Source organism: Urocitellus parryii, chromosome 2 (genome assembly GCF_045843805.1).
Source record: "Urocitellus parryii isolate mUroPar1 chromosome 2, mUroPar1.hap1, whole genome shotgun sequence".
Taxonomy (NCBI): domain Eukaryota; kingdom Metazoa; phylum Chordata; class Mammalia; order Rodentia; family Sciuridae; genus Urocitellus; species Urocitellus parryii.
Genome location: NC_135532.1, coordinates 115,351,880 through 115,371,135, shown reverse-complemented (window position 1 = coordinate 115,371,135; position 19,256 = coordinate 115,351,880). Strand labels below are relative to the sequence as shown.

The 19,256-nt window shown below is 46.6% G+C and overlaps 1 protein-coding gene across 3 annotated transcripts in view; it reads right to left on the bottom strand.

The window, feature by feature from the left end:
- The window catches only part of Plch1 (phospholipase C eta 1), a 155,700-nt gene that overhangs the window by 19,770 nt on the left and 116,674 nt on the right, over window positions 1–19,256 (bottom strand). For all 3 annotated transcript variants that reach the window (XM_026392934.2, XM_026392935.2, XM_026392936.2), the window contains exons 10-12: window positions 15,558–15,665; window positions 3,962–4,123; window positions 890–961 (exon numbers count right to left, since the gene is read on the bottom strand). In XM_026392934.2, the coding sequence (XP_026248719.1) occupies window positions 890–961; window positions 3,962–4,123; window positions 15,558–15,665 (342 nt within the window). The remainder of the gene's footprint in view (window positions 1–889; window positions 962–3,961; window positions 4,124–15,557; window positions 15,666–19,256) is intronic.

Sequence of the window (19,256 nt, the reverse complement as noted above, 5' to 3'; positions counted from 1 at the left end):
CCCAGAGGCAGCCCAACCCTCCGATTCACCATCAGATTCGGCTGAAGCAAGGAGGCCCTGGCTCTCCTCATCCTACCCCACAGGGGCCTGCCTGGTTCTGAATTCCTGCACATGGAATTGAGCTGTGGTGCTCTTGGGCCTTGTGCTTATGAAGATCCTCAACTTTTGCAGACAGTGTCCTTTTCATGGCTGTCAAGTACTCCCTAAGGTGAAGTTGCCCCTCCCTCATCCACTCTGCTGTGGATGGACATTGGCCTGCTTCCTCTCAGGACTATTTATCACAAATAAAGCCCCCATAAATACGGGTTCTGTATCTAGACCTAAGCCTGACAGTGGGACTGCTACATGGCGGTGCAGCGTCAGCACACACTATGCAACATGAGAGCCTTACAAACACGCACGCCCACTGGCAAAGCAGAGAGCCTGGTTTCCTGGCCTCCTCACTAGCTCTTGGTGCTGCCATCTTTGTGTCACCTTGCCCTGCGGGCGTGAGTGGAATCGCACCATGGTTGAAACTTGCATTTCCCAGATGGCTGAGAAGGGAGCACCTCTTCCCCTTGGCCATCTGGACAGCTGCTTGTGTGAAGCGTCTATTGAGGCCTTTGACCCATTTTTTCAAAATGAGTTTGCCTGTCCCTTTTAGTGATTTGTAGAGACTGTTTACATATTCAGGATAGACTCCTTTCTTGGATACGTGCATTCAAAACATTCTTCTCTAGGATGCAACCTGATAACAGATGTTCTTCAGTTTTAAGGTAGTTTGAATTTTGATCTTTCCCTTTTCTGGGTCCTATTTAAGAGAGCTGCACCTATCCCAAGGCCACCACAATGGTCTCCTGCCACCCTTCAGAAACTTCAAGTTCACTGAATTCTCACTCTTACTCCATACCTTGTGCTTTCCGAAGTTGGTCATGAGGGAGCGCCCATGCGACTTCTTTCCACTCTCCTTCACATCTGGATTCTGAGTAAATAAAGGCATGACACAGTTACCACCTCTTCTTTTTTCGTCCTGAGTTCCAGCAGGAGGGCAGCAGGACCCTCTCCCACAAGTCCTACTCATTTCCTCCTGCTCTGCCCCTCCACTGCCCCCATGGGTCTGGCACTGCTGCAGAAAAGGGACGCTGTCATGGACGCAGCTGGGGCCCACAGCTCCCAGGCTCTCAGCAGGGACCCTGTGCTGGCCCTCACAGTCCTGTCCACCAGACTGTCCACAGTGCAAGTGTGAATGCCTCCTGGATGCCTGAGTGGGGACAAAGCGTCTCTAGTCAAGAGGTTTAACTTTGGAAAATGACCAAGAGTCTTTAAGAGTCAAATCTGTTGAACAAAGAAAACGGTCACACTGAACACAGCTAGGTGGGATTTTAAACACTAACAATAAGTGAAATGCAAGCATATCTATGAGGTGATAGGCAAACAAACAAACAACAGCAATCCTAAGTAAACCACGGCAAAGCTTCTCTGTTCATGGAAATGATTCCCTTGGCAGTGATCCTGGGAGAGAGCAACAGGTTAACCACTGGACCCTGAGCAGGCGCAGTTCAGAGGAAGAAAGGACCAGATACAAGAAGTTCCTCAGCCTGAAGGAAAACCTCATTCTTATTTTCCTTCAGGGTCTCAGGAAAAGGAAAAAGCACAAGCAGAACCCTACATGGCCTAGTGATGGTCCAGACAGCAGCGGCTGCTGGCTCACTGTGGCCCTCGGAGCATCCACGGCCGTGCATTTAAGCACGTATGCATCTGGCACAGACGCAGGTCTCCACAGCACCCTGTCATTACGTGCCACACAACCAGAACAGCACTGGGAAGTACCCGAGCAGTGCTAAAGACCTCAGCTCCGCACAGTCACGGGGCTCCAGGAATTGTACGTGTCTTCTGGAGCCCAGATTTAAGAGAAAGAGAACCATAAAACACCAGGAGATGGGTTCTGTGCATCTCTGAAACGTGAGGTTCCCTTTCCATTTTACCTGATGGGAAGTTTTCCTTAGGATCTCTTCGATGAATTGAAAAAGAAAGATGGGCTTCATTTACTTCTTCCAGACCTGTGGCTCCCTTTCCAGGGGACATGATCAAGTTGGGGCAAAGGCTTCCCTCAAAGCACATGGGGAAATAATGGGCCCAGATGGGCAGCGTGAGTGCACTAAGAAGCAAAAATCAAGTGGGCCAGCCAATGTCACTTTACAGGCTCTGGGTGGCTGAATATAGATAGCTGGAGAGGACATGGCTGAGCAGTTTCACTATCTATTGAAATTTTAAGAAAGCCCAAAATTACATGAACTGTAAGAGCAGCAGCATCGCAGCTGACTTTTGGGTGGCTTGCCCAGACCCAGCTGCCCTCTAACAGGAAGCAGGGGAGGAGCCGAAGCTGCCTCAAGTTCCAGGGTAAGGCTATCCTGCACCCTAGCCACATTTCAGGAAGGACACTTACCCAGGCCTCAGGGACTGGCTCAGCACGAACGCTGATCTGTTGGTTGAGGCAGGTACAGGGCCTCACCCTCCCTGCACACGGACCCAGGGCTGCTGGCAGTCACCCAGCAACCACTAGGGAAAGGGAGCCAGACTTGGGGTGACAGTAATGGAGCAGGCGGAACACAAAGAAAGGTCCCTGATGACACTGCTGAGCCTCTGGATTGAGCCCCCCGGGGCCACTCTGCCAACAGACTTGCCAGGCCCCCAACCCAACATCTCCCTCCGTCTTCTAAGGCATTTTCAAGCAGGTTTTCAATGGAAGTGAAAGAGGCCTGAGGAACACCTTGGCTGAAGGGCTAGGCTTCTGTAAGGTCTGGAGGGCCACCAGCAATGCCAAGTGGTCCCGAGGGCCAAGCTGGTGGCCCTGCAGGGTCTTCCTCCTGCCTGGAGCCCTGCTCTCTGGAGGACAGGCAGCAGAAGCAGGGAGGGCTGTCAGCAGTGCAGCCAGCCACAGGGAAGCCTTCTGGACCACTTAAATGCCCCCAAGAGCCTGCAATGACATTTAGAATCCCACTGTCCCTCTTCCTTGCCCACTTTTGTGGTATTTTTTTTATTAGGAAGCATAATAAATATCTCATCCAGGACTCAATCATTCAACAACTGTTCACAAAGCTCTCCCTAGGTCCCAGATACTAGATAGGCCAGGAAAATAACAGTTATCAGGACTGACGTGGTTCCTCTCTTCACAGAATCTACAGTCTAGACAGGAAGACAGGCATTAAACAAATAACTGCAAATGTGCAGACAAAACCCTCAGGAAAGAAAAGACATCCGATGACTAGGAACAAAGTAAAGGGGACAGCCAGTCAAGTCCCAGGATCCAGACAGGACTCGCTAATCACACTGAGGCTGGGGTTGGACGTTCCCTCAGAACGTGAGGACAACCGTAGCACATAGAGAAGGTGTGGCCAGAGTGGCAGTGAGGAAGATGATGGGATGAGGACACAAGGAGATCTGAGACTGGGCAGAGCAAGGACACAGTTATTTGGGACCCCCAAAGTCTGATTAAAGCATTTGCAATTTATCCCAAGCCACTGAAATGGCATAAATCAGATTTGCATTTTTAAAACATCTTGCCGATTTCAGAGCAGAGGTGAGATCAGCGGGGCAAGAGGTCCAGGTGGGAGCTGAACTTGTCTAGACTAGGATATAACCTCGGAGAAGAGAAGTGGGCAGGAAAAGGGCACGTTTCCGAAGCGAGCTGAACAGGGTGGGTGCGGCTGCGTGGGGAGGAGCATGAAGGACGGGCACTGCCCTGCTCCCTCACCGGAGCCCAGGGACTCTGGGCTTGTCCTCAGGGTCCAAGGAAGCAGTGTGGGACTCCTCTCACCCCCACCTATCCACTTTTCCCTGTTTCTCAGGTCATTTTGGAGTAGGGAATTTTCACTGCTCAAGAGAAAGGAGGATAGAAATGGGAGAAGTTGAAGAAGCATTTTCACCAATCACAGACGAGCTGTGTCTCCCGCAGAAGAACAAGGGCAGGAGGAAGCCGTACCTGCTTCAGGTGTGCATTCAAGCCCTCGTGGGTGGCCCTCAGCAGCGCCCTCACGGTGAAGCTGTCAGGATCTTCTTTGTCTCGAATTTGGGATTCTTTCAACAGTGACTCCAGTTTTTTCCTTATAAAAGATTCTACCTGGTGCTCGGTGGTCCCGTTGTTCTGCAAAGGAGGTAACACATATGATTCCCCGAGGCACAAAACCAAACAGAACACGTCCTCGGTTTGTTTTTGTAACTTCATTCTCTTAGCTTCCTGGAAGAAGCTCCGTGGTACTGTCTGGATCCTCTCCCAACAAATCCTCCAGCAGTCATGACCCCTGCTTATTAAAACTTGCTCCCCAGGTAACTGCATTCAATCCTCAAGAACCTCGTGAAGTTTTATTATGTTTCCATTTCAGGGATGCACAATCTGATGCTTAGAGAAATTAATCAGTTACTCAAAGTTACAAAGCGAGTCACTGAAGCAGGATTCAAACCTCAGGACTCTGAGCCCTTCCTGCTGGGCTTTCATGCTTTCAATAGAGGGAAGGCCAGGGAAATTTTGGAGACTAATTTTTCTAACCCTACATTGGTACATTTGAGCAAAAACAAGATTTTTAAAACAATTTCTTCTTTCCCTGAGGGGAAAGGAATGCTATGGACATTTCCAGAGTTGAGGGTTATTCTAGGATAAAGTTTGTTTCCTCTCCTGCTCCCAGTAGCTATAGAGAACCCAATGCAAACTTGTGCTATGATCTGACATAATTTAGGATCACATTATAGGATCACAGTAACTTCAAGGGTTTTGCATAACAAATCTATGCCCGTATCCAGATGAAGACAACCCAAGACTAAGACCTACCCACCCAGAGTTGAGGAAAGGGGTCCTTCTCCCCCAAGAACAATTCCTACATTTTTCACCAAAACTTTAAACTGTTTTACCCACTGGAAAATTTTTCCCAAGAGACCATTATATTTGAACCCAGTAGAATGGGTAGCTCTCCAATGATGCATTCATGGAAATGCAAAATCCTGTAAAAAGCAAAGTCATACAAATGCTGTGTGGGGGGACCCCACCTAAGTTAGATGATTAAATTAATATCTCAGCACACCCAATTAACAAGGCCCTGCACCCCACTGGACACCCCCAGGGCCTCAGGGAGACAGAGAGAGGGAAATAGCCAACTCTTGACATCAGAAGTGAAGATCCCATTGTGCTAGGGAAGCCAGCTCCCCAGACATCCCATCTGGTCTGCACAGATGCCTACAACAGCAGACTACTAGGCGCAGGCTCATGGAGTGGTGAGGGGGGAACATGGCATTCCTGGCAAAGGGGCCAGGTAGGCCTCCAAGAGAAGTGGGAATTCCACAGTGGGGGAGGGGATTTACGTGAGCAAAGCCACTACATAAACACAAGCAGCACTTGAGCTCCCCTGGACGAGCATGATGAGTGCAAAGTCCTGGGGCAGTGGAAGGGCCTGAGAGCAAGAGGTGTGGAGCCCCTGAGAGCCGCAGGTAGGGGAGTACCCTGGAGGGACTTTGGATATCATATGGATGGGGCAGCATGTACTCAAGAGGAAGCACGTCTGTAGATGGGGCAGGAACCCTGGTCTGCGGCGGGCCCTGAGCACTGAGGCTAGGGTGATACAGGTAAGAGAGAGCTGGGGAGCAATGTCCACTTTGTGTAAAACAAATATGAACTGCTGTGTGCCAGGGAAGAACCACCTCTGCCAGGCATCCCCTGGCATGGAGAATCAGCCGCCACACACCAGTGGATCTCACACAGGTCCCAGGGGCATAGTGACGGGTGCAAGGGTACTCTGGACATACAGAGGAAAGGCAACTCTCACCTGCCCTGTGGATTCGGGGCAGACTTCAAAAGCAGAAGTCACCTGAACCAAGCCTCAAAGAGGAGAGGATTCATTTCCCAAGGCTACTGTAACTAATTACTCCAGCTTAAACCAACAGAGATGTGCTTTTTCAAGTTGGGAGGCCCAAGTCTGATTGAAGCTGTGGGTGGGGTAGGGGAGCTTCCTTCCCCATCCCTCCAGCGTCTGCAGCTCCACACTTCCTTGGCCTGGCAGACAGCCCCAGCCTCTACCTCTGCCTCCTCATGGCCAGCTCCAGTGGGCACCCTCTGGCTGCATCCTTTCCTCTTCTTAGGAGAACAATGGCCACTGGATTTAGGCCCCCTGGGTTAATCCAGCATTATGGCATCCCAAGGTCCTTAACTTAATTACATCTGAAGAAGCCCTTTTTTCAAACAAGGTCTCATTCACATATCTTTTGTACCTATCTTTTGGTGGTACATATCAACCTGCTACAATGAATGGGAGTTGATCATGGCAAAGGATTCGACAGTATTTCAACATGAGCAAAAGCATGGAAAAAAACAAATGGTATCAATAAAAACAACTAAGAGAGAATCTGAAACAAAGAGCCACAGAGAACCAGCAGGCTCAGCTCCACGTGAACCTACAGAGCCAGTGTTTCAATAAAGCAACTCGCACAAAATATTTCATCAGGTTCCCAGTATATACAAGTTATGTTTATATCAGACTAGTCTATGAATAGCACTGTCTTCAACAACAATGTGCATGCCTCAATCTAAAATATTTTACTGTTAAAAAATGCTAATGATCGGTCTGGGTCCTTAGTGAGTCAGGATCTCTTTGCTGGTGTTTGGCTGCTGACTGACCAGGCGTGGTGGGGGGGGGTTGCTGAAGGCCAGGGGTTGGGGAGTGTGGCCATTTTTTAAAACAAGACAGCAGTCAGGTCTGCCACACTGATTGACTCTTCCTTTCATGAAAGACTCGAGCGTAGCATGTGATGCTGTTAGATAGTATTTTACCCACAAAGGAACTTTTTTCACAATGGGAGTGGATCCTCTCAAACCCTGCAGCTGCTGTATGTTTACACCTGTTCTAGTTCTTGGCCATCATCCTGCATCTTCAGCATCTTCATCAGGAGGGGATTCTGCCTCCACCTGCCTTGCTCACCACAAGAAGGAACTTCTCTTCCATTCATGTTTCATCATGAGCCTGCAGCAGTTCTGTCCCCTCCTTAGGCTCCTCGTCCATTCTGCTTCTCTTGTTATTTCCACCATCTCTGCAAGTTATTTCCCCCACTGAAGTGTTGAACCCCCTAAAGCTCTCATGAGGAATGAACTTGGAATGAACTTGAAAACCTATCTTAATGCTGATTCTGAGACCTCCTCCCACCAGTCTTTTAAAAAAAATTTTAAAAGTTTTAATTTGTTATATGATAACAGAATGCATTATAATTCATATTACACATATAGAGTACAATTTTTCATATCTCTGGTTGTACACAAAGTAGTCACATCCTTCGTGTACTTAGGGTAATGATGACCATCACATTCCACCATCTTTCCCTATTTTCCCCTTTTTCTCTAATTGCTAGAGATTTTGAAGATTTTTTTCATATATTTGTTGATTGATTACATTTCTTCTTCTTCTGAGAAGTGTCTGTTCAGTTCCTTGGCCCATTTATTGACTGGGTTATTTGGTTTTATTGGTGTTAAGATTTTTGAGTTCTTTATATATTCTAGAGTTAGTGCTCTATCTGATGTGTAGTAAGAATTTGTTTCCAATTAGTAGGCTCTCTTTTTCCCTCCCCTTTTCCCCTTTGCCCTATCTAGAGTTCATTTAATCCTCCTATCGTATTATAAAAAATATACCCTGCAGCATATTATGAATCAGTCTCCTTAAATCAGAGAAATCTTTGTCATTTTTTTTTCAGATTGACTTATTTCACTTAGCATTATATTCTCCAGTCCCATCCATTTACCTGCAAATGCCATGATTTTATTCTCTTTTACTGCTGAATAATATTCCATTTTCTTTATCCATTCATCTACTGAAGGGCATCTAATTTGGCTCCATAGTTTAGCTATTGTGAATTGTGCTGCTATAAACATTGATGTGGCTGTGTTCCCGTAGAATGCTGTTTTTAAGTCCTTTGGGTATAGACCGAGGAGTGGGATAGCTGAGTCAAATGGTGGTTCCATTCCAAGTTTTCCAAGAATTCTCCATATTGCTTTGGAGAATTGGCTGCACCAATTTGCAGCCCCACCAGCAATGTATGAGTGTGCCTTTTTCTCCCACATCCTCACCAACACTAATTGTTGTTTGTATTCTTAATAGCTGCCATTTTGACTGGAGTGAGATGAAATCTTAGAGTAATTTTGATTTGCATTTCTCTAATTGCTAGAGATGTTGAACATTTTTTCATATATTTGTTGATTGATTATATATCTTCTTCTGAGAAGTATCTGTTCAGTTCCTTGACCCATTTATTGATTGGATTATTTGCTTTTTGGTGTTAAGATTTTTGAGTTATTTATGTATTCTAGAGATTATGCTCTACCTAACGTGTGTGGTAAGATGTTCCCAGGGACTGGTGTTATGGCTCAGTGGTAGGGCACTTGCCTAGCATGTGCGAGACCCTGGGTTCGATCCTCAGCAAGGCATAGAAAAAAATAAATAAAATAAAGGTATGGTGTCCAACTATAACTAAAAAATAAATATTAAAAAAAAGAATTTGTTCCCAATTAGTAGGCTCTCTATTCACCTCACTGATTGTATCTTTTGCTGAGAAGAAGCTGTTTGAATCCATCCCATTTATTGATTCTTAATATTAATTCTTGTACTATAGAAGTCTTATTAAGGAAGTTGGGGCCTAATCCGACATGATAAAGATTTGGGCCTACCTTTTCTTCTAATACACACAGTGTCTCTGGTTTAATTCCTAGGTCCTTGATACACTTTGAGTTGAGTTTTGTGCATGGTGAGAGATAAGGGTTTAATTTCATTTTGTTGCAGATGGATTTCCAGTTTTCCCAGCACCATTTGTTGAAGAGGCTATCCTTTCTCCAATATGTTTTTGGTGCCTTTGTCTAATATAAGGTAACTGTAATTATGTGGGTTAGTCTCTGTGTCCACTATTCTGTACCATTGGTCTACAAGTCTATTTTGGTGCACAAATGTTCTTAATGGCATCTTAAACAGTGAGTCCTTTCCCGAAGGTTAACTTACTTGGCCTAGATCCATCAGAAACACAACGATGCATGGCAGTGAAACACTTGTAAAATGTACTTCTTAAAGAATAAGAATTGAGAGTCAAAATTACTCCTGACCCACGTGCTGCAGAACTGATCTGTGCTGTCAGGCATGAAGACAACACTCATCAATGTACCTCCCGTTCAGAGCTCTCGGGTAACAGGTGCATCGCCATTGAGGGGACACATTTAAACCATGCTGCAATCAGATGGGCTGCAGTGTCAACCAGGCATGGACACTCCACGTACAGAGCACAGTAGAGTCAATTCAGTACAATTCTTGGCCCCTGGATTCTCAGAAATACAAATGAGCACTGGCTTTAGGGCCAAGTCACCAGCTGCATCAGCCCTAATGGGTGAGCCAGCTTGCCCTCTGAAACTTGCAGCCAGGCACTGATTTCTCTCTAGCTAAGGAATCCCCGGTGGCATCTTCTTCCACACTGGAGACCCACTGCTTGGTGGAGCCACCATCCCAGGCCCTGGTCACTGGCTCTTCTGGAGGCTGTGCGGCTTTCATATCAGCACTGCGGTTCACCTGCCTTTTATGCTGCAGAAACAGCTTCCGTCCTCCAGCCTCACCAGCTGCCTCTGCTGGCCTCGGATTCTCTGCAGCTTCCTTCCTCTCAGCCTTTACAGGGCTAAAGAGAAATGGGGCCTTGCTCTGGCTGAGGCTCTGGCTTAGGGGACGTCGTGGTTGGCTTGGTTTTTCTGTCCAGGACACTGAATCATTCTCCATGTCAGCAATAAGGTTGCTGCTTGTTCTTATCTACGCGTCCATCTGAGTGGCACTTTTCATTTCCTTCAAGAACTTTTCCTTGCTGACTTTGGCACAAGAGGCCAAGCTCTTGGCTGTCCTGGTTTTCCACATCTGCTCCCTGAGCTTTGTCATTTCTAGCTTCTGATTTAAAGTGGGTGACATGTAACTCTTCCCTTCCCTTGAACACGTGGGAGCCCCTGTGGGGCTATTAATTGGTCTAATTTCAATACTGTGTCTCAGGGACTAGGGAGGCTCAAGGAGGGGCAGTGAGCTGGGGAGAAGTAGGGGAAACACACACATCCATCAGTCAAGTTCACTGACTTATATGGGAGCAGTTCAAAGTGCCCAAAACAGTTACAATAGACACATCAAAGACCAGTGGTCACAGATCACCATATCAGACATAATAATAATGAGAAAGTCTGAAATGTGGGAATTACCAAAATGCCACCCAGAGACATGAAGTAAACACATGATGTAAAGAAAATGGGGTTCAGAGACATTCTCGGCGAAGTCGCCACAAGTTTCAACTGGCTAAAAAAACAAAAAAATCTGTGAAGATCAATAAAATGAGGCATGCCTATTTAGAAAAAGCAACTGAAACCGTGTACCCTACTGTCTCACTAGGCACTGTCACAAACAGTACTACATTTGAACAACCAGGCGCCCTTTACAGTACACACCAGGGCAGCCAAGACTCAAGAGGACAGAGAAGCAGGAAGACTCAGCCATACTCATCTAAACCTGCCTTGTGGCTGAGCAGAGCCTGGAACCTGACACTTCTGTCGGACTCGTGTGTGCTTCACCATTCAATGCTGCGGGGATATAAAGAGGGTTAGAGAACAAGGTGAATTCTTGGGTCAAGCTAATCCTGCACAGGTGCGTGTTTTAAGCAACCTTGATTCCCATCATGAATCCTTGGCACACTTTGCAAACTCTCTGCAGGAAACACAGGCCAACAGAGCCCAGGTCTCCAACCCCCATTGCATTTGCTCAACTGACCAGAGCCCGGTGGGGAGCGTGGGTGATGTGAGGCCAAAGGAGAAAGCATGTGAGCACCTGGCGAGCCTGGTAGCACAGAGGGTTTCCTTCCCCGCTGGGGCCTTGCAAAGTCGGACAGATAAGGAGATGTGCTGCGACACGGCAGAGGCAGAGACCCTCCTTCTGTCAGCAGAGTCAGACCGACTAGGGCAGGAGGTAGGAACGCGCACTGCTCCCCCTCCACACCTTCCACACACGGGGAGTTGCTGAAGGAAAGATCTCTGCCTGTCCATCTTTTTTCTTCCCTGTGATTTTCAGCCCCCCACCCCCACCCCCCCCAAAAAAAAACTACAGTCATGGAGAACAAACAACCACACGGCTGGGCTTCATTACTGCATTGTCATTCCATCCCGGAACCCAATAGCACTGCGGAAAGAAAGCGGAGACAGACACTTGACCTTGAGACCCAGCGACCACAGTTGAGAGCTGTGTATCACACTCTTGTCCCCCTGGCCAGTGAGGGAGATACGGCGCGGCCACCAGGGGCGGAGGGAGCAGCCATTTAATACAGTCAAGGGCAGTTTCCATCCGAGAGGTAATCAGGGTTCCCAATTTCCTTTTCTGAGAGGTGAAACTAAGCTAGGAATCTGTTTGCCACGAATCAAGCAACTGAACAGGAAACATAATCTTGTTCTCTCTCCAGCACGGAACTAAAGCATCGCTTGAAGAGCAGAAGGTGCACCTGCTCCTGACCCAGAAGAAGCAGGGAAGGGAGGGCCCAGGTCAGCGGGTGCTGGTCTTCACCGGGCTGCTTCAACTCCGTGCACAGGGAGCCCCCAGGGATTATGCGGAAGTCCCAGGCTGGGGGACTTCTTTTTTTTTTCTTCTGAACATCCAAATAATGTTTATATATATTCTACCTTTTTTATTGGAGTATTATAGTCATACATATTGATGGAAATTTGTTTACATATTGTTTATATTTATATTTTATTTTTATTTTTGTAAGTGCACATAATACAGAACAATAAAATTTGGCCAATGTCACTCACTCCCCAGCATGTCCCCCTCCCTCCCCACATCTCACCCCTTAGTCCCTTACTCTACTGATCTCCCTTTGATTTTCATGATATCCCCCCCAACTTTCTTTTCCTTTCTAGCTTCTACATGAAAAACATGCTGAATCTTGATCCTGAGTTTGGCTTATTTCACTTAATATAATGGTCTCCAGTTTCATACATTTTCCTACAAAGGACATAATTTCACTTAACATAATGGTCTCCAGTTTCATACATTTTCCTACAAAGGACATAATTTCATTCTTCTGTATAGCCGAGTAAAACTCCATTGTGCATACATACCACGTTTTCTTTATCCACGCATCCATCAGTGGACACCTAGGCTAGTTCCATAGTTTGGCTATTGGTGAATTGCACTGCTAAAATCATGTAGTGTGATGACTTCAATTCTTTAGGATAAATACTGAGGAGTGGGATATCTGGGTCATTCGGTGATTCATGCCTGGTCTTTTGGGACACTCCATACTGATTTCCATAGCAGCTGTACTAATTTACAGTCCCACCAACAGTGTAAAAGTGTTCCTATTTCTCCACATCCTCTCCAGCACTTGTTATTATTTGTATTCTTGATGGCTGCCATTCTGACTGGAGTGAGATGAAATCTCAGTGTAGCTTTGATTTGCATCTCCCTGATTGCTAAGAAGGTTGAACATTTTTTCAGGTATTTGTTGGCCATTTGTATTTCCTCTTTTGAGAAGGGTCTGTTTAATTCATTCACCCATTTATTAGTTGCGATGTTTGGCTTTGGGTGGTCCCAGAGTGGACATTTTCAGTAGCAAAGACCTCATAAACTTGAGGTAACCCACCCCCTCAGTGAGTGCTGATTAAGTTTTAGACCAACAAGATCCACGATTCCTCTGAAAGTAGCTCAAAGCCTGAGAGGACGACTTAGGAAACAAGATGGAAGGTTTGGCATTTGGAGTGGATGCTTGTGCCCAAGAGGTCAGCTGAACGCAGGCTCAGAGAGTGCAGGGAAAAAATACTGAAAAACTCAGCAGAAGAGGAAAAGAGCCAGTGATGGGTGGGAAGTCCGTGAGGCACAGCAACACTGGAGTCCTATAAGGATGGATGGTGGAGAGCTGGCCACCCTGAATCAAATCTGTGGGACTACTGTACTGTAGGTGAAAGGAAACTGCACCCAATGTCTTTGAGCTGCGTGATCCCTGGGTCTCTGACACAATGCCTTTAGCTTGTGGCTTACAGATCATAAGCCAGATTTTCTCTATGGCTGAAGCTACAAAATAACACGAGGAAGAAGCTTCAAGGACTCAACTAATCCAACAACAGAAAGCACTTGTTGCATGAACAAAAACCTCATTCTGGTTAAGATACAGTCCTGCTTCCGACTTCACCTGTTAAGATCCTCCTCGTGTACTGGCCTGGCCAACTCTTCACTCCTTTCTAGTCTGTGGTCCAATGTCTCTTCTCAGTGAGGCCTTCCCTGGATGCCCATCTCCCATGTCCACACACCCTTTACGTGCTCACACAGAGGCCTATGAGCTCTCATGCAGGCACGCCAGTGCACACCTCCCCTGGGCACCTAACACTATTCCACATGCCCCTGTCTAGTCGGTCCTTCCTCCATGAATGTGTGACCCACACAAAGCAAGGACTTTGGCCTGTTCTGTTGATGGGTCTGTCCCCCAACACCTGCAAAGGTGATAAGTGTACTTCCAACAGGAGATGCTCAGGAAAAATACACTGAATGCACAAAGAGTCTTATATAACCTCATGAGAACTGTGTTGCAGGCACAATTGCTGACCTCAAATCTTTATTTATTGCAGCAATTCAGATCTCACTTAGAAATCTAATCACATTCTTAACTAAAAACTGAGGTTCAGACCTTTCTACAAGGTAATTTTTGGTTCACGTAAACAATGCACATTTTGTACAGAAATATGATGGGGCATAATTCAATTCACTGCCCCAGAAGACAGCTGAACTCTCTGCTAACAATAGGACTACAGACGGCCTGATTATAAGATAATGTTTTGGCTTTCTGAACACAGAGTTGCCTATCTCCAAAGAGCCTCAGAAACAGAGATGGAAAAGGTGAGTAAAGATACAAAGCTTTATATATTTCCACTAAAAAATGTTGATTTCTTTACAAATTTTCCTTCCCAAAGGAAAATACGAAAAAAAGACAACTGTAAATCTTTCCATTTAAGGGGCTGTGTCCACTTTCATTTAGGCCAAATGAAAGGATCGCACTTACCTTTATGGAATCATGTGCTAAGCTCTCTACTGGAAATCAGCTAAAGGACCAAACATGAGGGGAACCCAGATAAGGTGTGTGACCTTAGAAGAAAATGGTACAGCAGGGCAGATTTAGGAGCGAAAACAACCAATACTGACAGTGTTGTGACAGTAAATTTCCTCCACTCACTTTCACAACCAACAGCATTCCCTAAACATGCGACATGGTTGAGCCTCTATTTCCTGCTTTTGAATGATAGAGTGGCTGAGGCTGGCAACCCAGGGACCTGGGAAACACTGTACAAATAAAACACTAAGAATCAGAGAAAGATCCAGTTTCTGAAATAAAGCTTAAAAAAAAAGGCTAAATTATCCAAGTAATTAATTATAAAAATTGTTAGATAGAAGATCAAATAAAAAGCTATCTAAAATATTAACTGCATTTCAGGTGTGGAAATCTGTTCAGATTTTCTGTGACCATCACCCTGTTAATGAGGAATATAAAACTGAGCTAAATATAAACTATTAAAGGGCAAAAGATGAATGCAAATAACAATTCTCCTTTTTTTATTTCAAACCGATCTTCCCCAATTCACCCCTGAAAGTGCATAAAAACCAGGAAGGCAGTGTCTACTGAGACCTCAGCTGCTACTGAACTCTTGTCCCTTTAAAATAATGCCAGGTCCCCCTTGACCCTTCAGGTGAGGCATCATGGTGAGTGTGGTCAAGAAGAAAACAGCCTACTGCTAAAAATAGAACGCATCAGGAGAAAGCACAGGCAATTATCTGTTTTTCTGGGGGACGACACAATAGCCCTGATGTCTAAAGGCACGCCACTTTCCTATAGAAGTGAAACGCTAGGTCCTGCACCAGCCTGTGCCACTCTCGGCCCGTCCTGGCAACCAGGTGAGTTACAGAAGGCAGAGCAGGGCGCATCTCTGAGCCTTCCACTCCCTGGACCATGTGGGTGAGTGAGGCTTTCCTGCAAAAGCAGCTTCTTGATCTCAGAAAGGGGTCTGAAGCCCCAGGCAGGTGACTAGCTATTCTGGGCCAAATTGTTTAGGATGTGGCAAGTCACATTCAGCCAGGAGCCCAGGCCTGGAAGGGGTGGGAAATCTTCTGAGCGACAGTCCATTCTCTTCAGGAGGAGAGGGCCCCCTAGAGAAGCAGGCCAGGGCAGGTAGGGTTGTGGCTGGCCCTGACCAGCAGTGCAGTGGGGCTAGAAGAGAGTCACAACTCACCTATTTCACCAAAGACACTGACATTACAACCTGAATGTGACTTTGAACCGTGTTGCAATAGGACAGCCTTTGCCTCTGGAGAGGGTCAGGTGAGTGCCTCACGTGCCCTCCAGTCCTGAGGCCTAAGGACCCTTGCTCACTCACTAACAGGCCACGTGGGCACGTGTCGGACATGGAGGAGTTTCTGCCTTCCCACACCATGAGGCCACGCTTGTGAAGACTGACTCAGAACCACTCTACCACAGTGCACCGAGGGTGACACGGCCCAGCCATCACTCACACACTGGAGCTTGAACTTGCACTCGTCTTCAATTTCATCTGCACTGTCCTCGTCAGAAACTTCCCCTTCCTCTGCATCATCCCCAAGGTGATAAGGCAGCTTCTTGCCCTGAAACAGATCAAAATATCCCATTTAGAAATGAAAACAAATTTGCCACAGGCAAAAGGCAGAAGCAACATAATTATCCACTGGCAAATGAACAGATAAAATGTGATTTACACACACAGTGAAATATCATTCAGCCTTTAAAAAGATTGCGATTCTGGTACATATTACAAATTGGTTGAACGTTGAAGGCAGGGTGCTAAATTAAATAAGCCAGACACAAAAAGGCACATATTGTATGATTCCACTTATCAATAATAGTCAGATTCATAGATACAAAAGTGAACAGTGGTGGCCAAGGCAGCAGGAGCAAGGCCGGGCCCTCGTTGCCAAAGGGCAGAGAGGTTTAGATTTGCAAGTTGGAAAGAGTTCTGGAGACGGGCTTACACAATGATGTGCTTTTAATGTGGCGGAACTGTTCACTTGAAAATGAGTGAGATCGTAGGCAGATTTTATGTTATGGGTTTTTTACCACAATTTTCAAAAGTGCAAAATGAAAATAAAATGAAGTATCTCAGGCCAACCATCACTTCAGACTCATCAGAAGGAAGACAGTTTGAATTGGAGGCAAAATAAGGCAGGACAGGACTTCTAGGAAAATGCAATCATACACTTTCAATGAAATGAAATTAATTAGGGATATTCTACTAAAAAAAAATTAAAAGAATCAGAACAGCTTCTTATAAAGGGCAGGTGACTGATGGCAAAAAGCCACTGTGCACAATGGCTGGCTTGATCTCCAGCACCGTGACCTTGGACTTCAGGACTAGGAGCAATGACATCCACTGCTCACCATCATCCAGGGAGATGTTTTATTGATGCGCCCAAAGGGATAAGGCTGAGCCCCCAGAGCAGCTTGTTCTCCTGAGCAGGTAGCAGGTGCCCTCGGCAGTCACACACAGTTAGCAAGCCCCTCTTTCCCAGAACACAGTGAGTCTCCTGAGGGGCCTGAGCACAGCTCTCAGGACCAGGCCATCCCTGACTCACTCGGAGAGCACTCCAGACACCAGAGGCTCTGGACAAAGGAAAATCCACACTGGACAGTGAGACACTCAAGTTGTAAAATGGCATCCATCCTAGAGGACCCACGAGAGACGGGCTCCAGAATTGCACTTGGGCACCAAAATCTGAAGATGCTCAAGCCCTTTATATAAAACAAGGTAGTATTTGCACATCACCTAGCACAAAATCATCTCTAGGTTGTTTACAATACCTAATACAGTGTAAATGACATGGAAAATCACTCTTAAAAAAATGACAGGGGATGTCTGTGCACGTCTAGGACAGAGACAACTTTTTCAAAGTAATTTTGATCTAAGGTTGGCTGAATCTGCTGATGAAGGGGGCCAATACATATACACAGTATGGCTGCAGAGCAGACGACCTCAAATACTGCAGCTCATCAGTAAAGTATAAAGAGTTAGAGGGAAATATAATCAATTGTTAGAATAATTATCTCTGGGTAAGAGTATTATGAGTGATCACAGTTACTTTCTCCTTTTCCACACTTCCTAGTTTATATTCAGAAAAAGTAAGAGTAAATTTTAAAAGAACAGAAGCAGGCTCCTAGGGATGGGAAGAGGCTCAAGCCCAAGGGGCCAAGGCCCCCAGTGTCCCTGCTTCCTGGGGTCCAGGCCCCTCCTCACCTGGGTTAGGCTAGATCTAGTGACCCACAACACAGAGGAGGGGACCACATGTCACTGTGGGATCAGCTTGCTGCCCCGACTCTGCCTTCCCCTGGCCTGCTGTGCTGGCTCCTCTCTCAGTCTCTCTATCCCCTTCCCTCTCTCCCCCACCCTCACTGTGCTATGGAGAGACACACGTGGCAGGACAAAGGCCTCTCGCCAATGACAGCCACTCAGCCATCTTTGAAGAAGAGCCTCCCCCAACCTAGTCTTGAGACACCTGTGGCCCCAGCGGATGCCCTAGGGACATCCTCAGGAGAGGCCCAGAGCAGAGGGCCCAGCTAGTCACAGCCAGGCCCCTGATGAGCTGCGGTATTTGGGGTCATCTGCTCTGCAACCGCAGATGCCTACAGTCCTGCACCAAACCTGGGCAGAATGAACCCAGCGAAGGTATATTCTTAACACAGCCCGGGGAGCGGTGGCCTTCCATCCCACCATCCACAAGACGGACAACGGGAAGATGCCAAAGAGGCTGGCCGGCCCTGCCCACCCCACAGCCTCCTCCCTGACTCTTCCGAGAGCAGTTGGCCTGAGCCTTAGCAGCTCCACTTCCAAGGCAGCAGGTACTCTGGCTGGAGCATCTGGATAGGGCGCCCACATTCCAGGCTAAGAAAGGCTGCAAAACAGAGGCCACCACGGCTGGCCCCTCCAAGGGGACTCCTTCACACCCAGGGAGGGGCTCCCTAAACACGGAGGGCTGGGCCTTGCCTGGCAGCCAGGCACTCTCTCCTCCCAGACCCTGCCCAGGCCGAGGCTGACCTCAACCCAGCCTCTGCCCTTCACAGCTCAGCCCACTGCCCTCTGCATCTACCCTCCCCTCCTGGGGGCCTGCTGCCCAGCCAGTTCTCAGAGAAGTCTCCACCCTCTTTCCCGCACCCTCCTCCATACCAGAGCTCTAGACCTTGGGTACTTTGCACTGCCACAGTTTCTAAGCTGATTAGATAACTTATGTAATTAAACTAAAATAAATGCTCACAATCAAAATTATTGAGATTTGGAGACTTAAATTTATTTTCTTCAACTTAAAAAGGGGCATTTAGAAGATTAAAAAGATGGGGAATAGTTTGTGTAATAACAATTACAAGACAGCCTAAAATTTCAATTACAAAACAGCCTAAAATTTCAATTACAAGACAGCCTAAAATTAAGGCATTTATTTCTCTTTTTTTGGACCAGGGGTTAAACCCAGGGGTGCTTCACCACTGAGCCACATCCCCAGCCCTTTTTCTGTTTTATTTTGAGACAGAGTCTTGATAAGTTGCTTAGGGCTTCACTAAATTGCCAAGTCTGTCTTTGAACCCACAATCCTCTTGCCTCAGCCTCCCTCCTGCTAGGATTACAGGTGTGTGCCCTGGACTCAGCTAAAACATTTATTGCTGTATATTACTTCAGGTCTTATTGATGTAGAAGGCTTCTACAATACGAGTCTCTTTTCCTTTTATTCTAGGGAACATTCTCGAACAGTAGCTATAATCATATGGCAGCACCAGAAATAAGGTCCATAAATTAAGTGATGGTCAGCTCTCCCCTGGAAAGGACAAGAATCAACACCTTTCATTTACTCCCCACCACCTTTCACTCAGAGTCAACTTTATCTAGGGTACCATGGCAGATATCAAGAGGGACCTCCACACAGGACATTAGAAATGTGGGGACAGCAATTTCTCTCTCTCTTTCTCTCTCTCTCTTACACACACAAACACACACACACACAAAAGTGATTACTTATCAAGCAGACAGGAAAAAAAGCAAAAGGACATTGTTCTTAATGTCTCTTACCAACAGTGCTACTCCTAAAGGTAACTCAAGAATAACCTTCGGTAGAATCTTGTGTAACTTCGTGAATCTGATCATAGACCAGAGGAGAAGTAAATGAGAGTGACCCAGGTGTCTCCTGCATCCCTTTCTG